Below are 24182 nucleotides of genomic sequence, written 5' to 3'. Positions count from 1 at the left end.
TTCAAACTGTTCAATCGTCTCATTCAATTGTGCTGTCACTCAACGCAATACTATATCGGGTAAAGCGTTCTAATTCAAAGGTGAATTGCGATAAGTTAGCAGACGTGTAGATCTTAATGACTTTCAGATCTCATTCTTTCCTTTAAGTTAGCAGACGTGAAGATCTTAATGATTTATGTATGTGTAGATCTTAATGACTTACGTATCTCATTCTTTCCTTTTGTATGCCTGTATTTGAAATAATGATATTCCACAATGACTATAGTTTATTGCAATAACTAGCTCTCTGGTTGATTTTATTATTCATTTATCACAATAACTAGCTCTCATTGGTTGATTTTATTATTTGTTTATCTCAATAACTAGCTCTCATTGGTCAATTTTATGACTTGTTTATCATGTTTGGCTCCCTGGTCTCAATATATGTACATGAACACTGTTGCATCTGGTGTTAAATTGAAACTTAATGGAAAACTGATACTGTTATTCATTTTCTAGTACAAAACATTGGAAAAGATTCACATCAAGTGATTGAAACCAAAGATAAGCAGATCACGGAACTGAAACGGATGTTGGAGGAGTCAACAGAGGTCAGAAATAGCCAGTTTGAGAAAAAGGTAATTGTAAATAGGTCATACCTGACTTGGATTTCCTGAAACAAATCTCAAACTTAAATCTGAGTTTCTTTTCTCCGAACAGTCAAAATCTAAGTAAAATCTCAGACTAAAGTTCCAAGATTTGACTGAAGTTTATTTCAAGAAATCCAGGCCTGTCCTATCAACTCTAAAGTAGCGTACATTGTATATTTCAGTCAGCAGAAAAAAATATTTGAAAAAGAGGTCTCATCTCTCCTGTCAACTGTAATGTGCAGTGTTTACTATAGTATAGGGGATAAGTATACACTACAGTGTAGGGAATAAGTATACACTATAGTATAGGGGATAAGTATACACTATAGTGTAGGGGATAAGTATACACTGTAGTGTAGGGGATAAGTATACACTGTAGTGTAGGGGATAAGTATACACTGTAGTGTAGGGGATAAGTATACACTATAGTGTAGGGGATAAGTATACACTATAGTGTAGGGGATAAGTATACACTATAGTATAGGGGATAAGTATACACTATAGTGTAGGGGATAAGTATACACTATAGTGTAGGGGATAAGTATACACTATAGTGTAGGGATAAGTATACACTATAGTGTAGGGGATAAGTATACACTGTAGTGTAGGGGATAAGTGTACACTATAGTATAGGGGATAAGTATACACTATAGTATAGGGGATAAGTATACACTATAGTGTAGGGGATAAGTATACACTATAGTGTAGGGATAAGTATACACTATAGTGTAGGGGATAAGTATACACTATAGTGTAGGGGATAAGTATACACTATAGTATAGGGGATAAGTATACACTATAGTGTAGGGATAAGTATACACTATAGTATAGGGGATAAGTATACACTATAGTATAGGGGATAAGTATACACTATAGTATAGGGGATAAGTATACACTATAGTGTAGGGGATAAGTATACACTATAGTGTAGAGGATAAGTATACACTATAGTGTAGGGATAAGTATACACTATAGTATAGGGGATAAGTATACACTATAGTGTAGGGATAAGTATACATTATAGTATAGGGGATAAGTATACACTGTAGTATAGGGGATAAGTATACACTATAGTGTAGGGGATAAGTATACACTATAGTGTAGGGGATAAGTATACACTATAGTATAGGGGATAAGTATACACTATAGTGTAGGGATAAGTATACACTATAGTATAGGGGATAAGTATACACTATAGTATAGGGGATAAGTATACACTGTAGTGTAGGGGATAAGTATACACTGTAGTATAGGGGATAAGTATACACTATAGTATAGGGGATAAGTATACACTATAGTATAGGGGATAAGTATACACTATAGTATAGGGGATAAGTATACACTATAGTATAGGGGATAAGTATACACTGTAGTGTAGGGGATAAGTATACACTGTAGTATAGGGGATAAGTATACACTATAGTATAAGGGATAAGTATACACTATAGTGTAGGGGATAAGTATACACTATAGTATAGGGGATAAGTATACACTATAGTGTAGGGGATAAGTATACACTATAGTGTAGGGGATAAGTATACACTATAGTATAGGGGATAAGTATACACTATAGTATAGGGGATAAGTATACACTAGTGTAGGGATAAGTATACACTATTGTGTAGGGGATAAGTATACACTATAGTGTAGGGATAAGTATACACTATAGTGTAGGGATAAGTATACACTATAGTGTAGGGGATAAGTATACACTATAGTATAAGGGATAAGTATACACTATAGTGTAGGGGATAAGTATACACTATAGTATAAGGGATAAGTATACACTATAGTATAAGGGATAAGTATACACTATAGTATAAGGGATAAGTATACACTATAGTGTAGGGGATAAGTATACACTGTAGTGTAGGGGATAAGTATACACTGTAGTGTAGGGGATAAGTATACACTATAGTGTAGGGGATAAGTATACACTATAGTGTAGGGGATAAGTATACACTATAGTATAAGGGATAAGTATACACTATAGTATAAGGGATAAGTATACACTATAGTATAGGGGATAAGTATACACTATAGTGTAGGGGATAAGTATACACTATAGTGTAGGGGATAAGTATACACTATTGTGTAGGGGATAAGTATACACTATTGTGTAGGGGATAAGTATACACTATAGTGTAGGGATAAGTATACACTATAGTATAGGGGATAAGTATACACTATAGTATAGGGGATAAGTATACACTATAGTGTAGGGATAAGTATACACTATTGTGTAGGGGATAAGTATACACTATAGTGTAGGGGATAAGTATACACTATAGTATAGGGGATAAGTATACACTATTGTGTAGGGGATAAGTATACACTATTGTGTAGGGGATAAGTATACACTATAGTGTAGGGATAAGTATACACTATAGTATAAGGGATAAGTATACACTATAGTATAAGGGATAAGTATACACTATAGTATAGGGGATAAGTATACACTATAGTGTAGGGGATAAGTATACACTATAGTGTAGGGATAAGTATACACTATAGTATAGGGGATAAGTATACACTATTGTGTAGGGGATAAGTATACACTATTGTGTAGGGGATAAGTATACACTATAGTGTAGGGGATAAGTATACACTATAGTATAGGGGATAAGTATACACTGTAGTGTAGGGGATAAGTATACACTGTAGTATAGGGGATAAGTATACACTATAGTGTAGGGATAAGTATACACTATAGTATAGGGGATAAGTATACACTGTAGTATAGGGGATAAGTATACACTATAGTGTAGGGGATAAGTATACACTGTAGTATAGGGGATAAGTATACACTATAGTATAGGGGATAAGTATACACTATTGTGTAGGGATAAGAATACACTATAGTGTAGGAATAAGTATACACTATAGTATAGGGGATAAGTATACACTGTAGTGTAGGGGATAAGTATACACTGTAGTATAGGGGATAAGTATACACTATAGTATAGGGGATAAGTATACACTATAGTGTAGGGGATAAGTATACACTGTAGTATAGGGGATAAGTTAGCTGCAATAATGTAGCCCAATCCAATTTTTTTTTATTCTGACGTTTTCGGGATAGGGCTACAATTCCATAGGATCTCCGTAATGGTGCAAAATAATTTTATGAATAACCGATAATAAACTCTGTGCATTAGTCCCAAATGTTGTTTATACCAAAAGGAGTACCAACTTTGTGCTCGGGCATGTCTAATAAAGGTGTTTTTCATTAAATATAATGTACAGCATGCAAAATTCTTCGTCTGCTCCGCCATGCTTGTTATCGCGAGATCTCGTAGGTGGATCTAATGAAAAGCCTAAACATTGACAATCAGCGCGAAAATGTAGTTATTCGAGCCACTTCGACAAAGGAAGGAAAATCATATTGTTGCAGAAAGAATTTACACTCTGCTGTTCGGTTTTTAACTTGATATTAAATTCAAACCTTCTCAATACCGACGAAATAGCTTTCGCCTCCATACTTGTCCATTGATGTAAATACCACCTTATATGGCATATGCAAATGACTTGACAACCGGAAGTTGAAACTTCAGTACATCAAACATGGCGCACAAATATGAATCGAGAAACTGGGATTTATCGAAATTGTTGAAAACGGTAGAATAGAGCCTCACAAATCTAAAGTTGTAGGTTGTAAATTTATATATTGACTAAGAAACATAGAATATCATTTTATTTACGTAAAGAAAGTCAGGAAATGTTTAGAATGAGCGCAAATGTTGCGGGAGTGAATCACTCCCGCATTTGCACCATTACGGAGATCCTAAGGAGTTGTAGCCCTCTCCCTAAAAAAAAAAAAAAAAAAAAAATCAGAGAGGGCTACATTATTGCAGCTAGGGATAAGTATACACTGTAGTGTAGGGGATAAGTATACACTATAGTATAGGGGATAAGTATACACTGTAGTATAGGGGATAAGTATACACTATAGTGTAGGGGATAAGTATACACTATAGTGTAGGGATAAGTATACACTGTAGTATAGGGGATAAGTATACACTATAGTATAGGGGATAAGTATACACTATAGTGTAGGGGATAAGTATACACTATAGTGTAGGGGATAAGTATACACTATAGTATAGGGGATAAGTATACACTATAGTATAGGGGATAAGTATACACTGTAGTGTAGGGGATAAATATACACTGTAGTATAGGGGATAAGTATACACTATAGTGTAGGGGATAAGTATACACTATAGTATAGGGGATATGTATACACTATAGTGTAGGAGATAAGTATACATTATAGTGTAGGGATAAGTATACACTATAGTGTAGGGGATAAGTATACACTGTAGTGTAGGGGATAAGTATACACTATAGTATAAGGGATAAGTATACACTATAGTATAGGGGATAAGTATACACTATAGTGTAGGAATAAGTATACACTATTGTGTAGGGGATAAGTATACACTATAGTGTAGGGATAAGTATACACTATTGTGTAGGGGATAAGTATACACTATAGTATAGGGGATAAGTATACACTATAGTGTAGGGGATAAGTATACACTATAGTGTAGGGATAAGTATACACTATTGTGTAGGGGATAAGTATACACTATAGTGTAGGGATAAGTATACACTATAGTATAGGGGATAAGTATACACTATTGTGTAGGGGATAAGTATACACTATTGTGTAGGGGATAAGTATACATTATAGTGTAGGGATAAGTATACACTATAGTGTAGGGGATAAGTATACACTATAGTGTAGGGATAAGTATACACTATAGTATAGGGGATAAGTATACACTATAGTGTAGGGATAAGTATACACTATAGTATAGGGGATAGGTATACATTATAGTGTAGGGGATAAGTATACCCTATAGTATAGGGGATAAGTATACACTATAGTGTAGGGATAAGTATACACTATAGTATAGGGGATAAGTATACACTATAGTGTAGGGGATAAGTATACACTATAGTGTAGGGGATAAGTATACACTATAGTATAGGGGATAAGTATACACTATAGTGTAGGGATAAGTATACACTATAGTATAGGGGATAAGTATACACTATAGTATAGGGGATAAGTATACACTATAGTGTAGGGATAAGTATACACTATAGTATATGGGATAAGTATACACTATAGTGTAGGGATAAGTATACACTATAGTGTAGGGGATAAGTATACATTATAGTATAGGGGATAAGTATACATTATAGTATAGGGGATAAGTATACACTGTAGTATAGGGGATAAGTATACACTATAGTGTCTGGAGAAAAAAGAATTATTTTCTACACATATTTTATGGCCCCGTATGAAAAGTTTTCAAAGGGAGGGATAACTTTGTCAATGAGTTTGAATAAATGTCAAGTCTTCTAATTTGTTCCTAAGGAATTTTAATTCAAAATGCACTGTACATTTGTATGTACCCAGGGCAAGAACTGAATATTATAGAAGATCTTTCAGTGTTTCAGGTAGCAATATGTGGAATGCTTTGAGTGAAGATATGCGAAACTCAACAAGTGTAGTGTGTTTTAAGAGAAATTATCTTAGAGATCATCTTCCATTTTGTATCTATTTATTTCACATTCATAATTATTTCTTAAGTTTCTATGTACTCTACTTCTTATAATCTTTGTTTATTTTACTGTCTCATATTGAAAACTAGTGTTATCGCTAAATTTGTAATCCTGGATAGATAAAGGTTTTATCATTATTATTGATAATTATTCTATACTCAGATGAATGATATGTTTGCTGACTTTGAACACGAGAAATTTGAGATGCAGAAACAGCACACCAAAAATATACAGGGCATTTTGGATGACACAAATGCTAGATTACAGAAAATGGAGAAAGAGTATGGGCAGCAAACCACGTCCACGGTAGGTCAGAGGTCATTTCCAAAAATAGAAGTTTTTGCTGTTGTAGAAATATGGATATTTTGTGGTGGAGATTAAGCAGTAGTGCATGTTGGGTTTTTATGTTTTGGGAGTGTAACAAGCTTTAAATTTTGGTCATTATAAATGCTCCAAGTAGGAGACTGATCCATGAATACTCCTAGAAATAGAAATAACATTACAACACTGTAATGATATCTGTTTTTCTCCCTACTGAATGACTTATCAACCAAATCAGGACTTTCATATCGTTATACTCGGAGAAAATCAATTCTGCTATACCTACAGTGTGTACATTTTAATACTATGTCTTCATTGTATTTCTTGGGAAAGAAACTTTTTAATAATAACCATTAATTTTTCGATTCTCAATTGTATATATCTAAGTTGGAGTTGGTTCTGGGGAGTAATAGTTGCAATCTTTTAAAATCATTTCTTAATTAAGTAAGTAAACAGTATAAAACTGGTACATTTTGTCAAAATTTCCCATAATTTTGAAGTGGAAGCCCAAAAAACCTAAGTTTTGGTATATATTTGCTGTGAGATTTCTGTGACTTCTGATATATCTGCTGTGAGATTTCTGAGATGTCTAATTATTTCTTAAGGAGGTATACCAGGTAAGGGGTGCAGTTTGCTTCATGTAGATTTTCATCATTGCCTCATACTCTCGTCTGCTTCTGTCCAATAATAAAAATATTTTAAAATTTCTCATACTCTCCTTGTCTCTCTGATAAAATCTAGTGTCAATTTAGATCATGGTAATGGTGTAATACATATCTGTAAGATCAGAAATTAATGTAACTTCTAAGGGTGTGGTTTTATTAAAAATTTAGAATTATGATTAATAATGTTGTAGAGATATTTTTTTTTTCATTGAAAACTTTTAACTATCTATTCAACTGTTTTGTAGAATTTATGGAAGATTTTGAATAATTATTCTGTAGTCGGTTATAGAAAATATGTTTACAAGTGAGAATCTAGTGAAAATATTTGACAAGATTCTGTCTCATTAGTGAAATTGATTGTGTATCCACTACAGAACGATGAATATTCTCTGCAAAAAAAAAAAAAAAAAAAAATATCTAATTCTAGTCAATTTACAGTGTTTTCTGTTTAGACTAAAATTGAATTGAATATTTGTGTAATAGAAAGGTGAAGATAGCAAACAGTGATCAATCTCATAAGAGATGACAAATTAATTTTCATTAAATAACTCACAGTATAGATGACTTTCAAAACAAAGGCAGTTATGGTTTTATCTTACAATGTGGAGATAATCACTTGTGTTATTTCACAGTGTGAAAACATCACTTTTATTCCATGGATAAATTACAATACATCACCACTGAAAATGTTAAATAAGACTGCATCAAAATTTAGTTTTCCTTGGATTATTTCTACACAGCATGTAACTATAGGTGTCAACCGTAAACTTTGTCAGAATAGTCTGAAAATAATGCATTCATGGTTTGGACTGAAAAATATGTATGCATGCTGAATGACTATATATTGAATGTTTACGTACAGTTCTGCATGGGGGTTTCTGTAGCAGCATGCGAGTATGTAATGTTTTCATCTATAATTTGCAGTGGTACCATATCATATTATAGTAAAGTTATACAATATGGTAATGGCAGTAACAGAACAGAAAAGCAATCTGTAAACTGTATTTGAAATCCTGAGGAAATTATAATTTGCAGTGGTACCATATCATGTTATAGTTATACAATATGGTAATGACAGTAACAGAAAAGAAAAACAAATTGTAAACTGTATTTGAAATCCTGATGAAATTTTTTGTAACAGTTGAAAATGATTTGGTACTTAATTTCATATGAATGACCCTAGAGGTCAGTAGTGCATGGATATTGTTTGTAGGAGTGCCAACATGTGTCAATATGTTTTTAAAGCTAAAAATAACAAGCTAGCTACTCTGAAAATTTGTAAAAAGTTAACAATATCTGTGTATAGAATATAAAAGTATTTAGTACAGGTCTTTACCAAGGTTAAAATAAAGAAATGTATGGGAACAGTGTTACAATGGCACATGTAAAATTTTACAGGCTTTGATAAGAAGTGGATGAGGTTGGACCTCATCGTTTTAATGGCACATGCTAAACTATTGCAGGCTTCCATAATCAAGGACCTTGAGGGCAGGGTTCACCAACTGATGTCAGAGGCAGATAAAAACATGAAATCCAAACAAACTCTAGAACAGTCCAAGATGGAGTTGGAAACCAAGCTGGAGCGATGTAGTCGGGACCTGCAGGATCTGAGAGAAAGGTTCTGACACCCACAACTTCATGTTACATAGAATTCTTCAAAAATGTCTGATCAGCAAAAACCAAGCTAAGAAAAGAATGCATTGTGCAGGCAATCTCTGTCTGAGAAATTGATATCAAAATGATATTTATTTTTTATATTTACATTTTACTTCATTTTCTGTCGGAATTATCAGCCATTAGAATAGACATACATTTTTGTACTATATTTATCAAGATTCATATGCACATTGTTTACAACTGCAGTGCATTCATGAGGAAATGGCTATCATTACAATTTGTAAAGATACATGAATCAAAGGCAAAAACACTGGAAATATGAATGTTTTGAAATACTGAAAATGTGTGGTTGCTGTGTAATAGATTTTCATTGGTGACATACCATTAGAATGCTCAAAAAGAAATGAATCATTTATGGTTGTACTGTAATGTTACACCAATCCATATTGACATTGTTATACATTATATTTCTTATGCTTTCACAGATATAGTAATCTGGAAAAAGAACACCAAAGGACGGTGGAAACTGGCGACCAGGAAATGAGGACGCTCAAAAACAAGATGGAAGCCAGTCTGGAATTCATGAAACAGGAACACAACATTGCAGCTGCTAAGGTAAGCAGGAAGTAAATGCTGCTAAACACTGCACAGGTAAGCAGGAAGCAAATGCTGCTAAACACTGCACAGGTAAGCAGGAAGTAAATGCTGCTAAACACAGCACAGGTAAGCAGGAAGTAAATGCTGCTAAACACAGCACAGGTAAGCAGGAAGTAAATGCTGTCAAACACAGCACAGGTGAGCAGGAAGTAAATGCTGTCAAACACAGCACAGGTGAGCAGGAAGTAAATGCTGTTAAACACTGCACAGGTGAGCAGGAAGTAAATGCTGCTAAACACTGCACAGGTAAGCAGGAAGTAAATGCTGCTAAACACAGCACAGGTAGGTCAGGGTGTGCAGATACGATTCTTAACGAGCCAATATATACCGTGTAGAAATTACAGAAATGCTGTTACACATTGTAAGAATGCTAAAGTTGACACACTGTTTCAGGCTTCTGATTCTATATCTGAGTTGGAGCAGTCTTTGGACCAGTACAAACGTTCACTTAAAGACGCCGAGGAACAGCGCCAGAGACAAATGAGGGTGAGACAACCATTTTATGAAGCAATAACCTTTCTCCTGCAATTCGACGGCTCAGATGTTTAAATTCTCTATCAGCTGATCTCTTTAGGGCAGATTCTTTTTCTTTATTACACTGATCTCTTCCCTGTTGATTTGTTTTCTATAGTAAATTTTTTTTTTTTACAATGTAACATTTTGATTACACAATTTTGTTCTTGCATTTCTAGATAGCTCAAAATTTTGCTTGATTACCTTCAACTACTGTACAGACCAACACTTGGTTCTTAGGAAATGTGTGCTTTCTGTGCCTGTCTCTACCTTGTGCATTTACTAACTGGTAAACCAATGTAATTTGTCAGTTGCATTTCATCGTCCTTAATTTTTGACAGGAATTGGAACAAAATCATCAACAAGATAAACTACATTTGGAAAATCTCCATGATAAACAGGTAATTGTATGGAGTCAACAGGACGTTTCCTGTCAGTAGACAGCAACCAGAGCTTGTTTTGGATTTCAACTTTCATCAGATTTTGTGTTTCTTGTAACAAATGGAAATGTTTTGTAGTAATTTCATCAATATCATGAAAGAACTTTGCTTCCTTCATGAATTTGTACATCTTTAGTTTATGAACATACATGTACATTTCATAACAGATTCTGCTGTAAAACAAAGACAGCTGATAATCTAGTGGGTCCTAATTCAGACTGTAATTTAAAATTTCATGTATAACATAAGTGTTCATATAAAATACATGAGATAAAGAAAAAACTCTGTTTACATTGTACATGAAAGATGTCACAAACATACTTTTCCTACGATTCTTCTTCCAGTTTGATAGTCAGAAGTTCCTATTTTTGTAACTTGTCTAATTTCAAAAAGTAGGGGCAGTATGCATATTCCTACTTGTGAATACATCTTTTATTACTGAATTTCGAATTTCATTGCCCCATTATCCAAAAAAAAATTGTGAAATAAAAAAATCATCATCACCCACCACTAACAGACTTGCGATCACTGCATGGTGTGTAAGACCAGTTTTGATTTTTGAGTGTGTGTTCTTTTCTAGCTTTTCTTGTTTCCTGCTATCAGACTTCAAGTCAGAAAATTTTCTGAGGAAATTCTGGTTTCCAATTTAGAAACAGTAAGATGGTGCTCATGCACTTGACTTATTCATATTGATGACCAAAAACCTATATTGTGTGAACTAACTAGCTTTTAACAGAGCTTGCAAAACTTACATGAAACTTAAATGAAAAAAATATGGCTTCTTACTGTATAAGTCGGTTGACCTATAAGTCGGTTGTATAGGTTTTAGGTTATTTGGGAGGGAATTGCCATTGACCCATTTATAAGTCCGTCCAACTTTTTTCAAGAATCAGTTGACAATTTCAAATCAATACTCTAATGTTTTTACCTGTGTTTCAAATAATGTTTTGAGAAATGAGCCGATATTTCGATATTTTTTTCCGAACAAATTAATTTCATATCAATACTCTTTATGTATTTATCCATGTTCCAATGATGTTTTGGGATATGACATCGATATTTCACTTTTTATTCTCAGCAAATTAAACAGTTATTATTTTGTTTATTTTGTCCATGTTGTTGTTTAAAATATACTAGGCTATACATTACGCCATCCAGAAAAATACTAATCTTCTTGGGACACTCCTATAAGTCGGACATAAAATTTTGGACCAAATTTAACTCCCAAAAATCCAACTTATAGGCGAGTATGTATGGTAAGAGAGCCCTATGGTCACCTCAAAGCTGTGAAAGGTTTTTTGATGAATCCGTAGATAGCTTATAGAGAGTAGAATTTGCCTCAACAGAGGAATGGTTAAAACAATGAACTTTTATCTTGTGATTAATCAAAGAAAATGGTTGTGATATTTGACCATAGAGCATTCTTGTTGAAATATTTTAACACCCTTTATCAAAAGTCTATATTTATCAATAGTATAATTGATCAAAAGTCTATTAATACTGATAAGTTTCTCTTACTGCAGAATTTTGTAAACTAATTGATTCAACAAGCATGAATTCGTACTAGTATGTTACAGATTTAACTTTTAAAAAATCCATATATACATTTACCAGTGATAAATACAATACATCTTTGTGTGTTACAATTAACAATGATCAAATATATTCAGTGTAGTGATTGAACCGGTGTAGGTTTAATTATGTCGTAAAGTTTTTATTCATGTACAGTGTGTACTAGTTTTTAGGAATAGATTGTCATTAAAGAAAAGTACTTGGTAAGTTTTCAGTTTATTAAAACACAAGCTATTAAGTTTTTGAAAATATATATAAGAAAAAAAAACTTGTACCTATATTTCAGTGCAGTGTCTGAATCATTGTATTTAAGTACGAGGTTTAAGAAATGACTGAATCGTATTTTTAGGTGCGAGGTTTAAGAAATGACTGAATCATTGTAATTCTAGGTAAGAGGTTTAAGAAATGACTGAATCGTTGTATTTTTAAGTGCGAGGTTAAAGAAATGACTGAATCGTTGTGTTTTTAGGTGCGAGGTTTAGGAAATGACTGAATCGTATTTTTAGGTGCTAGGTTTTAAAAAACCTGAATCATAGTTTTAGGTGTGAGGTTTGAGAAATGACTGAATCATAGTTTTAGATGCAAGGTTTTACAAAACCTGAATCATAGTTTTAGGTGTGAGGTTTGAGAAATGACTGAATCATATTTTTAGATGCAAGGTTTTAAAAAACCTGAATCGTATTTTTAGGTGCGAGGTTTAAGAAATGATTGAATCATATTTTTAGGTGCGAGGTTTAAGAAATGACTGAATCATTATTTTAGGTACCTGAATTGTATTTTTAGGTGTAAGGTTAAAGAAATGACTGAATCATAATTTTAGGTAAAAGGTTTAAGAAACGACCGAATCATTGTATTTTTAGGTGTGAGGTTTGAAAAATGACTGAATCATATTTTTAGGTGCAAGTTTTAAGAAATTACTGAATCATTGTAATTTTAGGTGTGAGGTTTAAGAAATGACTGAATCATTGTATTTTAAGGTGCACGGTTTAAAAAACCTGAATCGTATTTTTAGGTGTGAGGTTTGAGAAATGACTGAATCATTGTATTTTTAGGTGCAAGGTTTAAGAAATGACTGAATCGTATTTTTAGTTGCAATGTATAAGAAATGACTGAATCATTGTATTTTTAGGTGCGAGGTTTAAGAAATGACTGAATTGTATTTTTAAGTGCGGGGTTTAAGAAATGACTGAATCATTTTGTTTTTAGGTGCGAGGTTTAAAAAATGACTGAATCATTGTGTTTTTAGGTGCGAGGTTTAAGAAATGAAATGGAGCAAACAGACCAAGATAACCAGAAAAAGATCAAGAAACTCGAGGAAGCCGTTAGGTGAGAAACTGACTGTGCATACATTTTCCAGGTCGCTAAAGGAGGGGATTGAAAACTCAACTTTTAAGGAATGCATAGAAAATGTATTGTTTTGTGTCACTTGCAAACTGTAACAAGGTGTCAACACCATTTATATACTGCATGTTTTGTGAGATATACTGATACACAGTTCATGAATTTTTATTTATAGAGATAAAGAGGAAGAGGTCCGACGACTGCAGGAAGTCAACAAGAATCAGCTGCTGCAGTCAGAGAAGTCATTGGAGGAGTTTAAACTACAGGTGGAGAAGAACCAGACAAGGATGTATGATGAAATGAAACAACAGGTGAGGAACCAGGAAGTGAACCAGGAAGTTAGGGAGATGTATCATGACTATGTGTGGACTTATTTAGTTAGGGAGATGTATCATGGCTATGTGTGGACTTATTTAGTTAGGGAGATGTATCATGACTATGTGTGGACTTATTTAGTTAGGGAGATGTATCATGACTATGTGTGGACGTATTTAATTAGGGAAATTCATCATGACTATGTGTGGACTTATTTAGTTAGGGAGATGTATCATGACTATGTGTGGACTTATTTAGTTAGGGAGATGTATCATGACTATGTGTGGACTTATTTTTAAAATTTTGAAATGTAATTGAATTTTAGATTTTCTTAGTAAAACCAAGACTATTATACAAATAAGAAAAGTATCTTTGTTTTTGGGATACATGTAACATTGGTGCTGACTTCAAAATAATTGACCAGATAGTACAAACCTGTTTATAAATGAAAAACGTGTTTCATACTTTTAAAAGTCTTGAGAATATTTTGTAATAAGTTATGATGAAAACTTTGAAATCCATTTACATTAATCAATTTGATTTGAATTACCAACTATTGATAGTATTGTTAATTGATGTTCATGTACATGCATTTCAGATGGAAAGAGTAGAAAATGATTTGAACAAATCAAAACAAGCCAGGGAAAAACAATGTCGAGAATTTTCTAAACAGCTTGATGAAGAGAGAAATCAACATGAAAGAAAGGTTAAGTGATTGATTTATTTCATGTTTTAGAAAATGTTCCAAGGTTTAAATACTCGTACTATTCAGATTCTGACAAGGAAATGAATTCAATTTTCAGTTTTAGCTGCTAGAAATTTTATGAGTAGATGTTGTTAAAGTGAATACTCAGTTGTCAACAAGTAATTTCTTTCTGCATTTTCACAAGAGCCACAATTAAATTCTAGTCACATGCAACAATTTTTTAAGCATTTTGTTCATCCGCTTAAAAGAATAGCACTTTGCAAATCATGAAACTTCACACCTCTCTTGTAGACTGTAGAACTGAAAATGGCCCTGGAACATGAGAAAGCTCAGATGTTGAAAGACTTCCACACTCAAAAGGAGATTGTTATCTCTGAGCATGAGAGAGAAATGGACAACCTTAAAGAAACTCATCAGAACGAGTTGTATGAACTGAAATGTCGAGTTCAAGAGAAGCAAGATAAAGATACCAAGGTAAGAAACATCAAGTCCAATTCTTCTTTGTGATGATTTGGTAACACTTTAGTCTGTATCACTGATGTCAGTGGTAATATAGTCATTTGATGCTGCAGGTTTTGTGTGTGCATGCTTATAAATTTGTAGTTGATTTGTTATTTTGTAGATGATAAGATCCACTTTGTGATGCCCCCTGTTATTTCGTAGTTGATATGATCCACTTTATGTGCCCCCTGTTAGTTATTTTGTAGTTGATGTGTTCCATTTTGTGATGCCCCCTGTTAGTTATTTTGTAGTTGATATGTTCCACTCTGTGATGCCCTCTGTTAGATATTTTATAGTTGATGTGTTCCACTTTGTGATGCCCCCTGTTTTTTTTATAGTTGATATGTTCCACTTTGTGATGCCCCTTGTTAGATATTTTGTAGTTGATGTGTTCCATTTTGTGATGCGCCCTGTTAGATATTTTGTAGTTGATGTGTTCCACTTTGTGATGCCCCCTGTTATATATTTTGTAGTTGATGTGTTCCATTTTGTGATGCGCCCTGTTAGATATTTTGTAGTTGATGTGTTCCACTTTGTGATGCCCCCTGTTTTTTTATAGTTGATGTGTTCCACTTTGTGATGCCCCCTGTTAGATATTTTGTAGTTGATGTGTTCCATTTTGTGATGCGCCCTGTTAGATATTTTGTAGTTGATGTGTTCCATTTTGTGGTGCGCCCTGTTAGATATTTTGTAGTTGATGTGTTCCATTTTGTGGTGCGCCCTGTTAGATATTTTGTAGTTGATGTGTTCCATTTTGTGATGCCCCCTGTTAGATATTTTGTAGTTGATGTGTTCCATTTTGTGGTGCGCCCTGTTAGATATTTTGTAGTTGATGTGTTCCATTTTGTGATGCGCCCTGTTAGATATTTTGTAGTTGATGTGTTCCATTTTGTGATGCGCCCTGTTAGATATTTTGTAGTTGATGTGTTCCATTTTGTGGTGCGCCCTGTTAGATATTTTGTAGTTGATGTGTTCCATTTTGTGATGCGCCCTGTTAGATATTTTGTAGTTGATGTGTTCCATTTTGTGATGCCCCCTGTTTTTTTATAGTTGATATGTTCCACTTTGTGATGCCCCTTGTTAGATATTTTGTAGTTGATGTGTTCCATTTTGTGATGCGCCCTGTTAGATATTTTGTAGTTGATGTGTTCCACTTTGTGATGCCCCCTGTTTTTTTATAGTTGATGTGTTCCACTTTGTGATGCCCCCTGTTATATATTTTGTAGTTGATGTGTTCCATTTTGTGATGCGCCCTGTTAGATATTTTGTAGTTGATGTGTTCCACTTTGTGATGCCCCCTGGTAGATATTTTGTAGTTGATGTGTTCCATTTTGTGGTGCGCCCTGTTAGATATTTTGTAGTTGATGTGTTCCATTTTGTGGTGCGCCCTGTTAGATATTTTGTAGTTGATGTGTTCCATTTTGTGATGCCCCCTGTTAGATATTTTGTAGTTGATGTGTTCCATTTTGTGGTGCGCCCTGTTAGATATTTTGTAGTTGATGTGTTCCATTTTGTGGTGCGCCCTGTTAGATATTTTGTAGTTGATGTGTTCCATTTTGTGGTGCGCCCTGTTAGATATTTTGTAGTTGATGTGTTCCATTTTGTGGTGCGCCCTGTTAGATGTTTTGTAGTTGATGTGTTCCATTTTGTGATGCGCCCTGTTAGATATTTTGTAGTTGATGTGTTCCATTTTGTGATGCGCCCTGTTAGATATTTTGTAGTTGATGTGTTCCATTTTGTGATGCGCCCTGTTAGATATTTTGTAGTTGATGTGTTCCATTTTGTGATGCGCCCTGTTAGATATTTTGTAGTTGATGTGTTCCATTTTGTGGTGCGCCCTGTTAGATATTTTGTAGTTGATGTGTTCCACTTTGTGATGCGCCCTGTTAGATATTTTGTAGTTGATGTGTTCCACTTTGTGATGCGCCCTGTTATATATTTTGTAGTTGATGTGTTCCACTTTGTGATGCCCTCTGTTAGATATTTTGTAGTTGATGTGTTCCATTTTGTGATGCGCCCTGTTAGATATTTTGTAGTTGATGTGTTCCACTTTGTGATGCGCCCTGTTAGATATTTTGTAGTTGATGTGTTCCACTTTGTGATGCGCCCTGTTATATATTTTGTAGTTGATGTGTTCCACTTTGTGATGCCCTCTGTTAGATATTTTGTAGTTGATGTGTTCCATTTTGTGATGCGCCCTGTTAGATATTTTGTAGTTGATGTGTTCCACTTTGTGATGCGCCCTGTTAGATATTTTGTAGTTGATGTGTTCCATTTTGTGGTGCGCCCTGTTAGATATTTTGTAGTTGATGTGTTCCATTTTGTGGTGCGCCCTGTTAGATATTTTGTAGTTGATGTGTTCCACTTTGTGATGCCCCCTGTTATTAGCTCTTCTGAGCTGAAGGCTCAAAGAGCTAATCATATGGCCATATGTCTGGCATGTGGTGTGCATCAACTTTTTGGAAAAAGGGCTATATCTCAAGAACCCCTTGACCAATTTTTGTCAAATTTGTCACAGGGTATCCTTGGCCCAAGGGCTTTCATTTGTACTAAAACTAGGATTGTGACCCTTTAACAAGGAGAGATAATTAGGAAAATGCAAACAAAAGTAGTGGTTGCTAAAAAATCTTCTTCTCAAGAACCACTGGGGAAATTATCACCAAACTTATGCATAAGGATGAGGATAGGTTGTAGATAAAAAATTGTTCAAGGCATCATCCTGGGGCAAAGGGTGTGGTCTCAAGGTCACTTCAAAGTTGACCTTAAATTTTGTTTTGTTAAAACTTTGATATTTTGCTTAGTATAAGGACTAGGATCATCAAATTTTGTCAGTTGATGCATCTTAGGACCTAATATCATGTTGTCACAAAAGTAGGTCACGGTGACCTACTTTTTGAATTTCGCAGGTAATTATTATTCAGTGGATTTTGATGCACATCTTGGACACTTTTGAGCCTATGATCATCAAAAGTTGTCAGTTGATGGATCTTGGGACCTTGAACTGCGTCATGTAAAAAGTATGTCACCATGACCTACTTTCTGAATTTTATGGCTAATCATTTATGAATACATTTTAGGTTATTTCAGATCACAGTGACCTACTTTTTGAATTTTGCAGACATTCAAATTTCACATTTTCAATTTTAGATGCATATTTTTGCACACTATGAAAGCTAGGATCATCAAACTTTGTCAGTTGATACATCTTGAGTCTTCATAGTTTGTTGACCAAAAAGTAGGTCACCGTGACCTATTTTTTTATTTTGACGGCTATATTTGAATATTTCAGATACTATTTGACTTACAATCATCAAACTTTGTCAGTTGATGGGTCTTGAGTCTGCAGAGTGTGTTGACTAAAAAGTAGGTCACCGTGACCTATTTTTTGATTTTGACGGCTATATTTGAATATTTCAGATACTATTTGACTTACAATCATCAAACTTTGTCAGTTGATGGGTCTTGAGTCTGCAGAGTGTGTTGACTAAAAAGTAGGTCACTGTGACCTATTTTTAAATTTTGACGGCTATATTTGAATATTTCGATACTATTTGACTTACAATCATCAAACTCTGTCAGTTGATGGGTCTTGAGTCTTCAGAGTGTGTCGACCAAAAAGTAGGTCACTGTGACCTACTTTTGGAATTTGACGTTTATATCTGAATATTTCAGATACTATTTGACTTCAGTTATCAAACTTTTTCAGTTGATGCATCTCGAGTCTTTGGAGTGTGTCGACCAAAAAGTAGGTCACCGTGGCCTTCTTTTGGAATTTGACGGCTATATTTGAATACTATTTGACTTGTCAATTAATGCATCTTGAGTCTTCAGTGTGTGTCCACCAAAAGTAGGTCACCGTGACCTACTTTTGGACAGTTACATTTAAATTTTCAGGTACTATTTGACTTAACATCATCAAACTTTGTTAATTGATGAATCTTGGTTGGTGAGAATTTTTGCCTATTCTACAATGTATCAGAAGAGCGATTCTAGGCCCATGGGCCTCTTGTTTTGTAGTTGATATGATCCACTTTGTGATGTCCACTGTTTGTTATTTTGTAGTTGATAAGTTCCACTTTGTGATGCCCCGTTATTTTGTAGTTGATATGTTCCACTCTGTGATGCCCGCTGTTAGTTATTTTGTAGTTGATATGATCCACTTTGTGATGTCCACTGTTTGTTATTTTGTAGTTGATATGTTCCACTTTGTGATGCCCCCTGTTATTCTGTAGTTGATAAGTTCCACTTTGTGATGCCCCTTGTTAGATATTTTGGAAGTAGGATGAGCAGGATATGACAACTACATAATAGAGATTTCTGTCACGAGACATACACAGGTTTGTTTTGCTGCGTATTTCAGAAGATCACTCAGCATGAGCGACAGATTCAGGAATTACGAGAGGAGGTGGTTCAGGCTAATCAACTGAGGAAACAACAGCTGGTAGAACTCGGACTGCTCAGGGAGGAGGAGAAACAGAAAATGCTCCGAGAACACGAGTCCGAGGTGAGTCTGAGTTCATGGACCGAGTCCACGATCCATAATCAAAATAGTAAAGGCTAGGTTCGGTATTGTTGGTCATTGCTCGTGCAGAAATGTTTGTACTTTAATTATTGCCTAAAATAGAAGAGTAAAGGCTAGGCTCTGTATTAAAATGTTCCTATTTTGACAGAGGAATAAAAATTTGGGTCTGTATTGAAATGTTTGTTTTTAGACAATTATTGACGTGTAACCAAACTATGATTAATTTGGATGCTAGGTTTATTACGCAAGTTCAGTGACTGTGACAAGAAGAAAGTCCTAAGAGGATGTCAAAGTTCCGCAATATGTCTGTGAAATGTTTGTAGTTTATTCAGGTTTTTATAAAAAAAATGGGAAAATTTTTGATCATCATTGTAAAGGAACAGTTAGATTTTGAATGAAATTACAGAAAATAGAAAGCTGCAGAGATTAAGATGTATTAATTAGAGAAATGATATTAACGAGTGAGTATTTACATTTCTTAGGTGATAAAATTGCGATCAGAGATGGAACAACAGAGATTAGATCTGCAGAAAACTCATAGCACAGAGCTGGAAAAGATGCTGGAGAAAGTAAGTCAGCCTTTCTTATTTCCAGATTTGAGATGTCAATTTCTTTTAAATGAGAAACATTCTCAATTTTACGTGGACATGAACTTACTTTTATTTTTAGACGAACGTCCGCCTGAAGGACATTGAGAGAGAGTATAACGAGAGGGGGCAGAAAGCAACAGAGACCATGGGGGAACTGCAGGCCAACATCAACCATCTTAGAGATGAGGTCAAAAGGTCAGTGTGATGAAAGACGGGGAGGTTAAAGTTTGAAGGTGACTATGTTAATGGTGCATGCAAGGAAGAATCGCATGTTTGAAAAGGGACACACTATGAAATGGGGACCGAAAAGTACACTTTTAATGATGAGTATCAATACCGTTTTTTTTATGACACCTGATACAAACCTGTCTCTTTCCTCTGACAGGGTTCGTAATGTGGGAGATAAAAAATGCCAGGACATTGAACATCGGTACGAAGAGGAGAAAAAATCCGTCAAGAAACAGTATAACAGTAACATGGATGTAAGTTACAAAACTGTAGCTCGATTGTAGAATTAGAATTACAGAACTGTAGATCGATTGTAGAATTACATAACTGTAGGTCGATTGTAGAATTACATAACTGTAGGACGATCGTAGAATTACAAAACTGTAGCTCGATTGTAGAATTACATAACTGTAGGTCGATCGTAGAATTACATAACTGTAGGTCGATCGTAGAATTACAGAACTGTAGCTCGATTGTAGAATTACATAACTGTAGGTCGATTGTAGAATTACAAAACTGTAGCTCGATTGTAGAATTACATAACTGTAGGTCGATTGTAGAATTAAATAACTGTAGGTCGATCGTAGAATTACAAAACTGTAGCATGATCATAGAATTACAGAATTGTAGCACAATCGTAGAATTACAGAACTGTAGCTCAATTGTAGAATTACATAACTGTAGGACGATCGTAGAATTACAGAACTGTAGCACGATCGTAGAATTACAGAACTGTAGCACGATCGTAGAATTACAGAACTGTAGCTCAATTGTAGAATTACAGAACTGTAGCACGATCGTAGAATTATAGAACTGTAGCACAATTGTAGTATAGATCTTACGGAAATATTTATAGATTTGTTCTCTATTTAGCATAAGATTGATGATCAAATAGATATGAATAATATGTGTTTTCTATGTCTACATCAGCATTAGATCAATCTCTAAATATTGTACTTCGACAAGACACATTCTCTGTATAATTATGTACATGTATATCAATATTAGACTGACTGTAGACTGGGAAATTAACACGGTGGTTTTAATTTCACTATGTTCACAATTTATCATTTTTCTGCAAAATTAAACTCCTAGTGAATAATATATTTAAAATATGCCAATGCTTTCGTAATTGGAATTTTAAAAGTAGATTTTCTTATGATAAGAAATTAAAATCATCGCGATTGTGTCCTTATAAGAACTGTGGAATTAAAGCAACTTACAGTATACATGTAAATACTATATAGCAATAAGATGTGCTGTCTGTTTAATTAGGTACGTTTACATACAAAATCGGACATTATTAGTAGTTTTGTATAAGTTGATGAAGGTTAAATAATATTAGTAGTTTTGTATAAGTTGATGAAGGTTATATTCAGGTCCAGTTATAGTGTAATGATACTTAAATTTTGTACATTTTCTGGGGTAGAGTAAAAAAACAAAGCTGACTTTAAATTGTATAAAGAAATGATGGAAATGATTGTTACTTTTAGAGTCTACAACGAGAAATAGATTCGCAGCAGGCTCGGAACAGGCAGCTAGAGCGAAGGCTCGAAAATGCGGGAGCAGACCACGAGGAAAAGGTGAATTCATTAGATACAGTATAAGTAGAATTTTTAGTGAGGATTTAATTTTGGCATTATTAGTGAGGGTGTTGAGATTGCTAAAATTGAATATCGCTAACAATTTACTCCATATTGTAGGTAATAGTTATTTTTCTTGGAATTATAAAGTTGCTAAAATTAACTCTCGCTAATTATATATACCCATTTTTATTGGAAAATTGCAAAGTGTGTGTATCGCTAAAAATACGACTTATACGGTAGTTAAACCTACAAGTTTTCCTGTCCCACACTGGAACTTCTGATTGAATCGGTATTGGGTGATGATGTGCCTGAATACTGCATTATTTAACACAAACAATTTCTCTTCCAGATAACACACCTGAAATTGTCATTTGAGGAAAAATTGAGAGGACTTGTTCCTTCTTCTGTCCGACAGGTATGATGATGATCAAATGATCGAAAAGAAATTCAATTGATTTGTGTAAGATTTGGAAAATGTTACTGTGTTACAAAGTGTATTATAGAAAAGTTAATCAATTGGTAAAGTTGTTAACTGTTAACAGTGTGATTGAATCAACTGATATAAGTAATATTTGTTATTACTGATATACGTAATATTTGTTAACTGTTAACTGTATGACTTAATCAACTGATATACGTAATATTTGGTATCTGTTAATTGTACGACTCAATCAACTGATACACGTAATATTTGGTAACTGTTAATTGTACAACTCAATCAACTGATATACGTAATATTTGGTAACTGTTAATTGTACAACTCAATCAACTGATACACGTAATATTTGGTAACTGTTAACAATGCTACTTAATCAACTGATATACATAATGTCCGTTAACTATTAACAGTGCTACTGAATCAACTGATATTTATAATACTTGGTTACTGATATACGTAATGTTTGGTATTAAACAGTATAACTGACGCTGGTCTACTTTCTCTTACAAAGGAACTAGAAGATACCATTACAGCCCTGAAGTCTCAGATTAACTCTCTACAACAGAAGACTCTAATTCTGCAGGAGGAAGTGGATCTCAAACACAAGTACCCCCTTGGCCAGTTCTCCTCAAGTTCACCCATCAAAGCTGTTTGATGATGGGCCTCATTGTGAATCCTTTGGTTGTCATGTGTACAGAATTTTAGGTCATCAGTATTACTATGAAAACTTTTGTGTCCTAATTTTACCTGAGGTTTTTTATAATAGAAGGTGATTGCTGTAAAACTGTGCTGATGACAAAGTTAAAGAAATAGAGGTTGATTGCTGTTAAACTGTGCTGATGACAAAGATTTGACTGTGATATTTTTACGCAATTGTTTGCCACACTAAATTCTGTAATCCATGTGTATGTTTTCATTAATACGGGCAATATTCTAGTAACTTGTGCTACTCGGATCACCAATTCCCTTCATGTATCAATCGTTTATCACATACATTACCACATTTACAGAGTTACTGTTCTAACACAAACTTATCTTGCGTTACATACACATGTACCATGCTTTATACAAATGACATGTCATGTATTTGAGAATGTTTTACCATGTGAATTTGAATGGATTTGTAAATGCACTAGGCATTTTCTATAGCAGTGTTACAATGAATCATTATACCTTGTGACTTCTAACACTGAACAATATCTGTATTATTCATGTATGTCCGTGTTGTTCCTCCCTTGTTGATAACAACCTACAGTGTATGTGTATGTTACCGTGAGTGTTGATTAACTAATCACTTAGAATAAGACATTCCATGTATCCGAGTAATTCATATTTTACATGCAGAATGGACAAAATTTCCAGTACACTAGACTCTAGAAACACAGCGGTAATGCATAGCGGTATCAGCTATCGATAGGTAGGAGAGTCCATATATCTTTTTTCTTTATATAATTCATTCATTGTACATGCAAGCAATTATTTTGACAGGGTACAACCGAGTTAATTGTTTGTAAGTCCTGTATTCAGATACGGTATTGTGAATATTTTTCTTTGACTAGTTGAATATCACTTATTTACTAGTTGAATATCTCTTATTTACTGGTTAAATATCTGACCTTGACTGGTTGAATATCTCTTATTTACTAGTTGAATATATCTCCTTGACTGGTTGAAAATATCTTATTTACTGGTTGATTATATCTCCTTGACTGGTTGAAAATATCTTATTTACTAGTTGGATATCTTTTATTTACTGGTTGAATATCTCCTTGATGGGATGAACATTTGTACTTTATGAGTTGAATATCTACTTTATTGGTGGTTAACTGAAAAATGATGACTTTCTGAGCTGTGTTTGACATTGTAGGTAGTAGGTCCTTTCTAATGAACCCTCTGAATGAACAGACCATGTTGGACTTCAGGTGCAAGTTTTCTCCCTTACATTTTTTATGTAGTGTACATG

General features: G+C 34.2%; 1 protein-coding gene across 4 annotated transcripts in view; it reads left to right on the top strand.

Annotated features, from left to right (window-relative positions):
* The window catches only part of LOC125649191 (centrosomal protein of 112 kDa-like), a 36387-nt gene that overhangs the window by 11723 nt on the left and 482 nt on the right, over positions 1–24182 (top strand). For all 4 annotated transcript variants that reach the window (XM_056167166.1, XM_056167164.1, XM_056167165.1 and 1 more), the window contains 17 exons: positions 499–617; positions 6369–6512; positions 8656–8810; positions 9295–9424; positions 9860–9952; positions 10321–10380; positions 13238–13317; positions 13508–13643; positions 14246–14353; positions 14645–14827; positions 19215–19358; positions 19859–19945; positions 20046–20161; positions 20352–20448; positions 21688–21777; positions 22130–22195; positions 22731–24182. The exon at positions 22731–24182 is cut by the window's right edge and continues 482 nt beyond it. In XM_056167166.1, coding sequence (XP_056023141.1) covers positions 499–617; positions 6369–6512; positions 8656–8810; positions 9295–9424; positions 9860–9952; positions 10321–10380; positions 13238–13317; positions 13508–13643; positions 14246–14353; positions 14645–14827; positions 19215–19358; positions 19859–19945; positions 20046–20161; positions 20352–20448; positions 21688–21777; positions 22130–22195; positions 22731–22874 — 1952 coding nt within the window. In that variant the 3' untranslated portion in view covers positions 22875–24182. The remainder of the gene's footprint in view (positions 1–498; positions 618–6368; positions 6513–8655; positions 8811–9294; positions 9425–9859; positions 9953–10320; positions 10381–13237; positions 13318–13507; positions 13644–14245; positions 14354–14644; positions 14828–19214; positions 19359–19858; positions 19946–20045; positions 20162–20351; positions 20449–21687; positions 21778–22129; positions 22196–22730) is intronic.

The sequence above is a fragment of the Ostrea edulis genome, chromosome 5 (genome assembly GCF_947568905.1).
Source record: "Ostrea edulis chromosome 5, xbOstEdul1.1, whole genome shotgun sequence".
NCBI classification, from domain to species: domain Eukaryota; kingdom Metazoa; phylum Mollusca; class Bivalvia; order Ostreida; family Ostreidae; genus Ostrea; species Ostrea edulis.
This window is presented reverse-complemented; position numbering and strand designations above follow the sequence as displayed.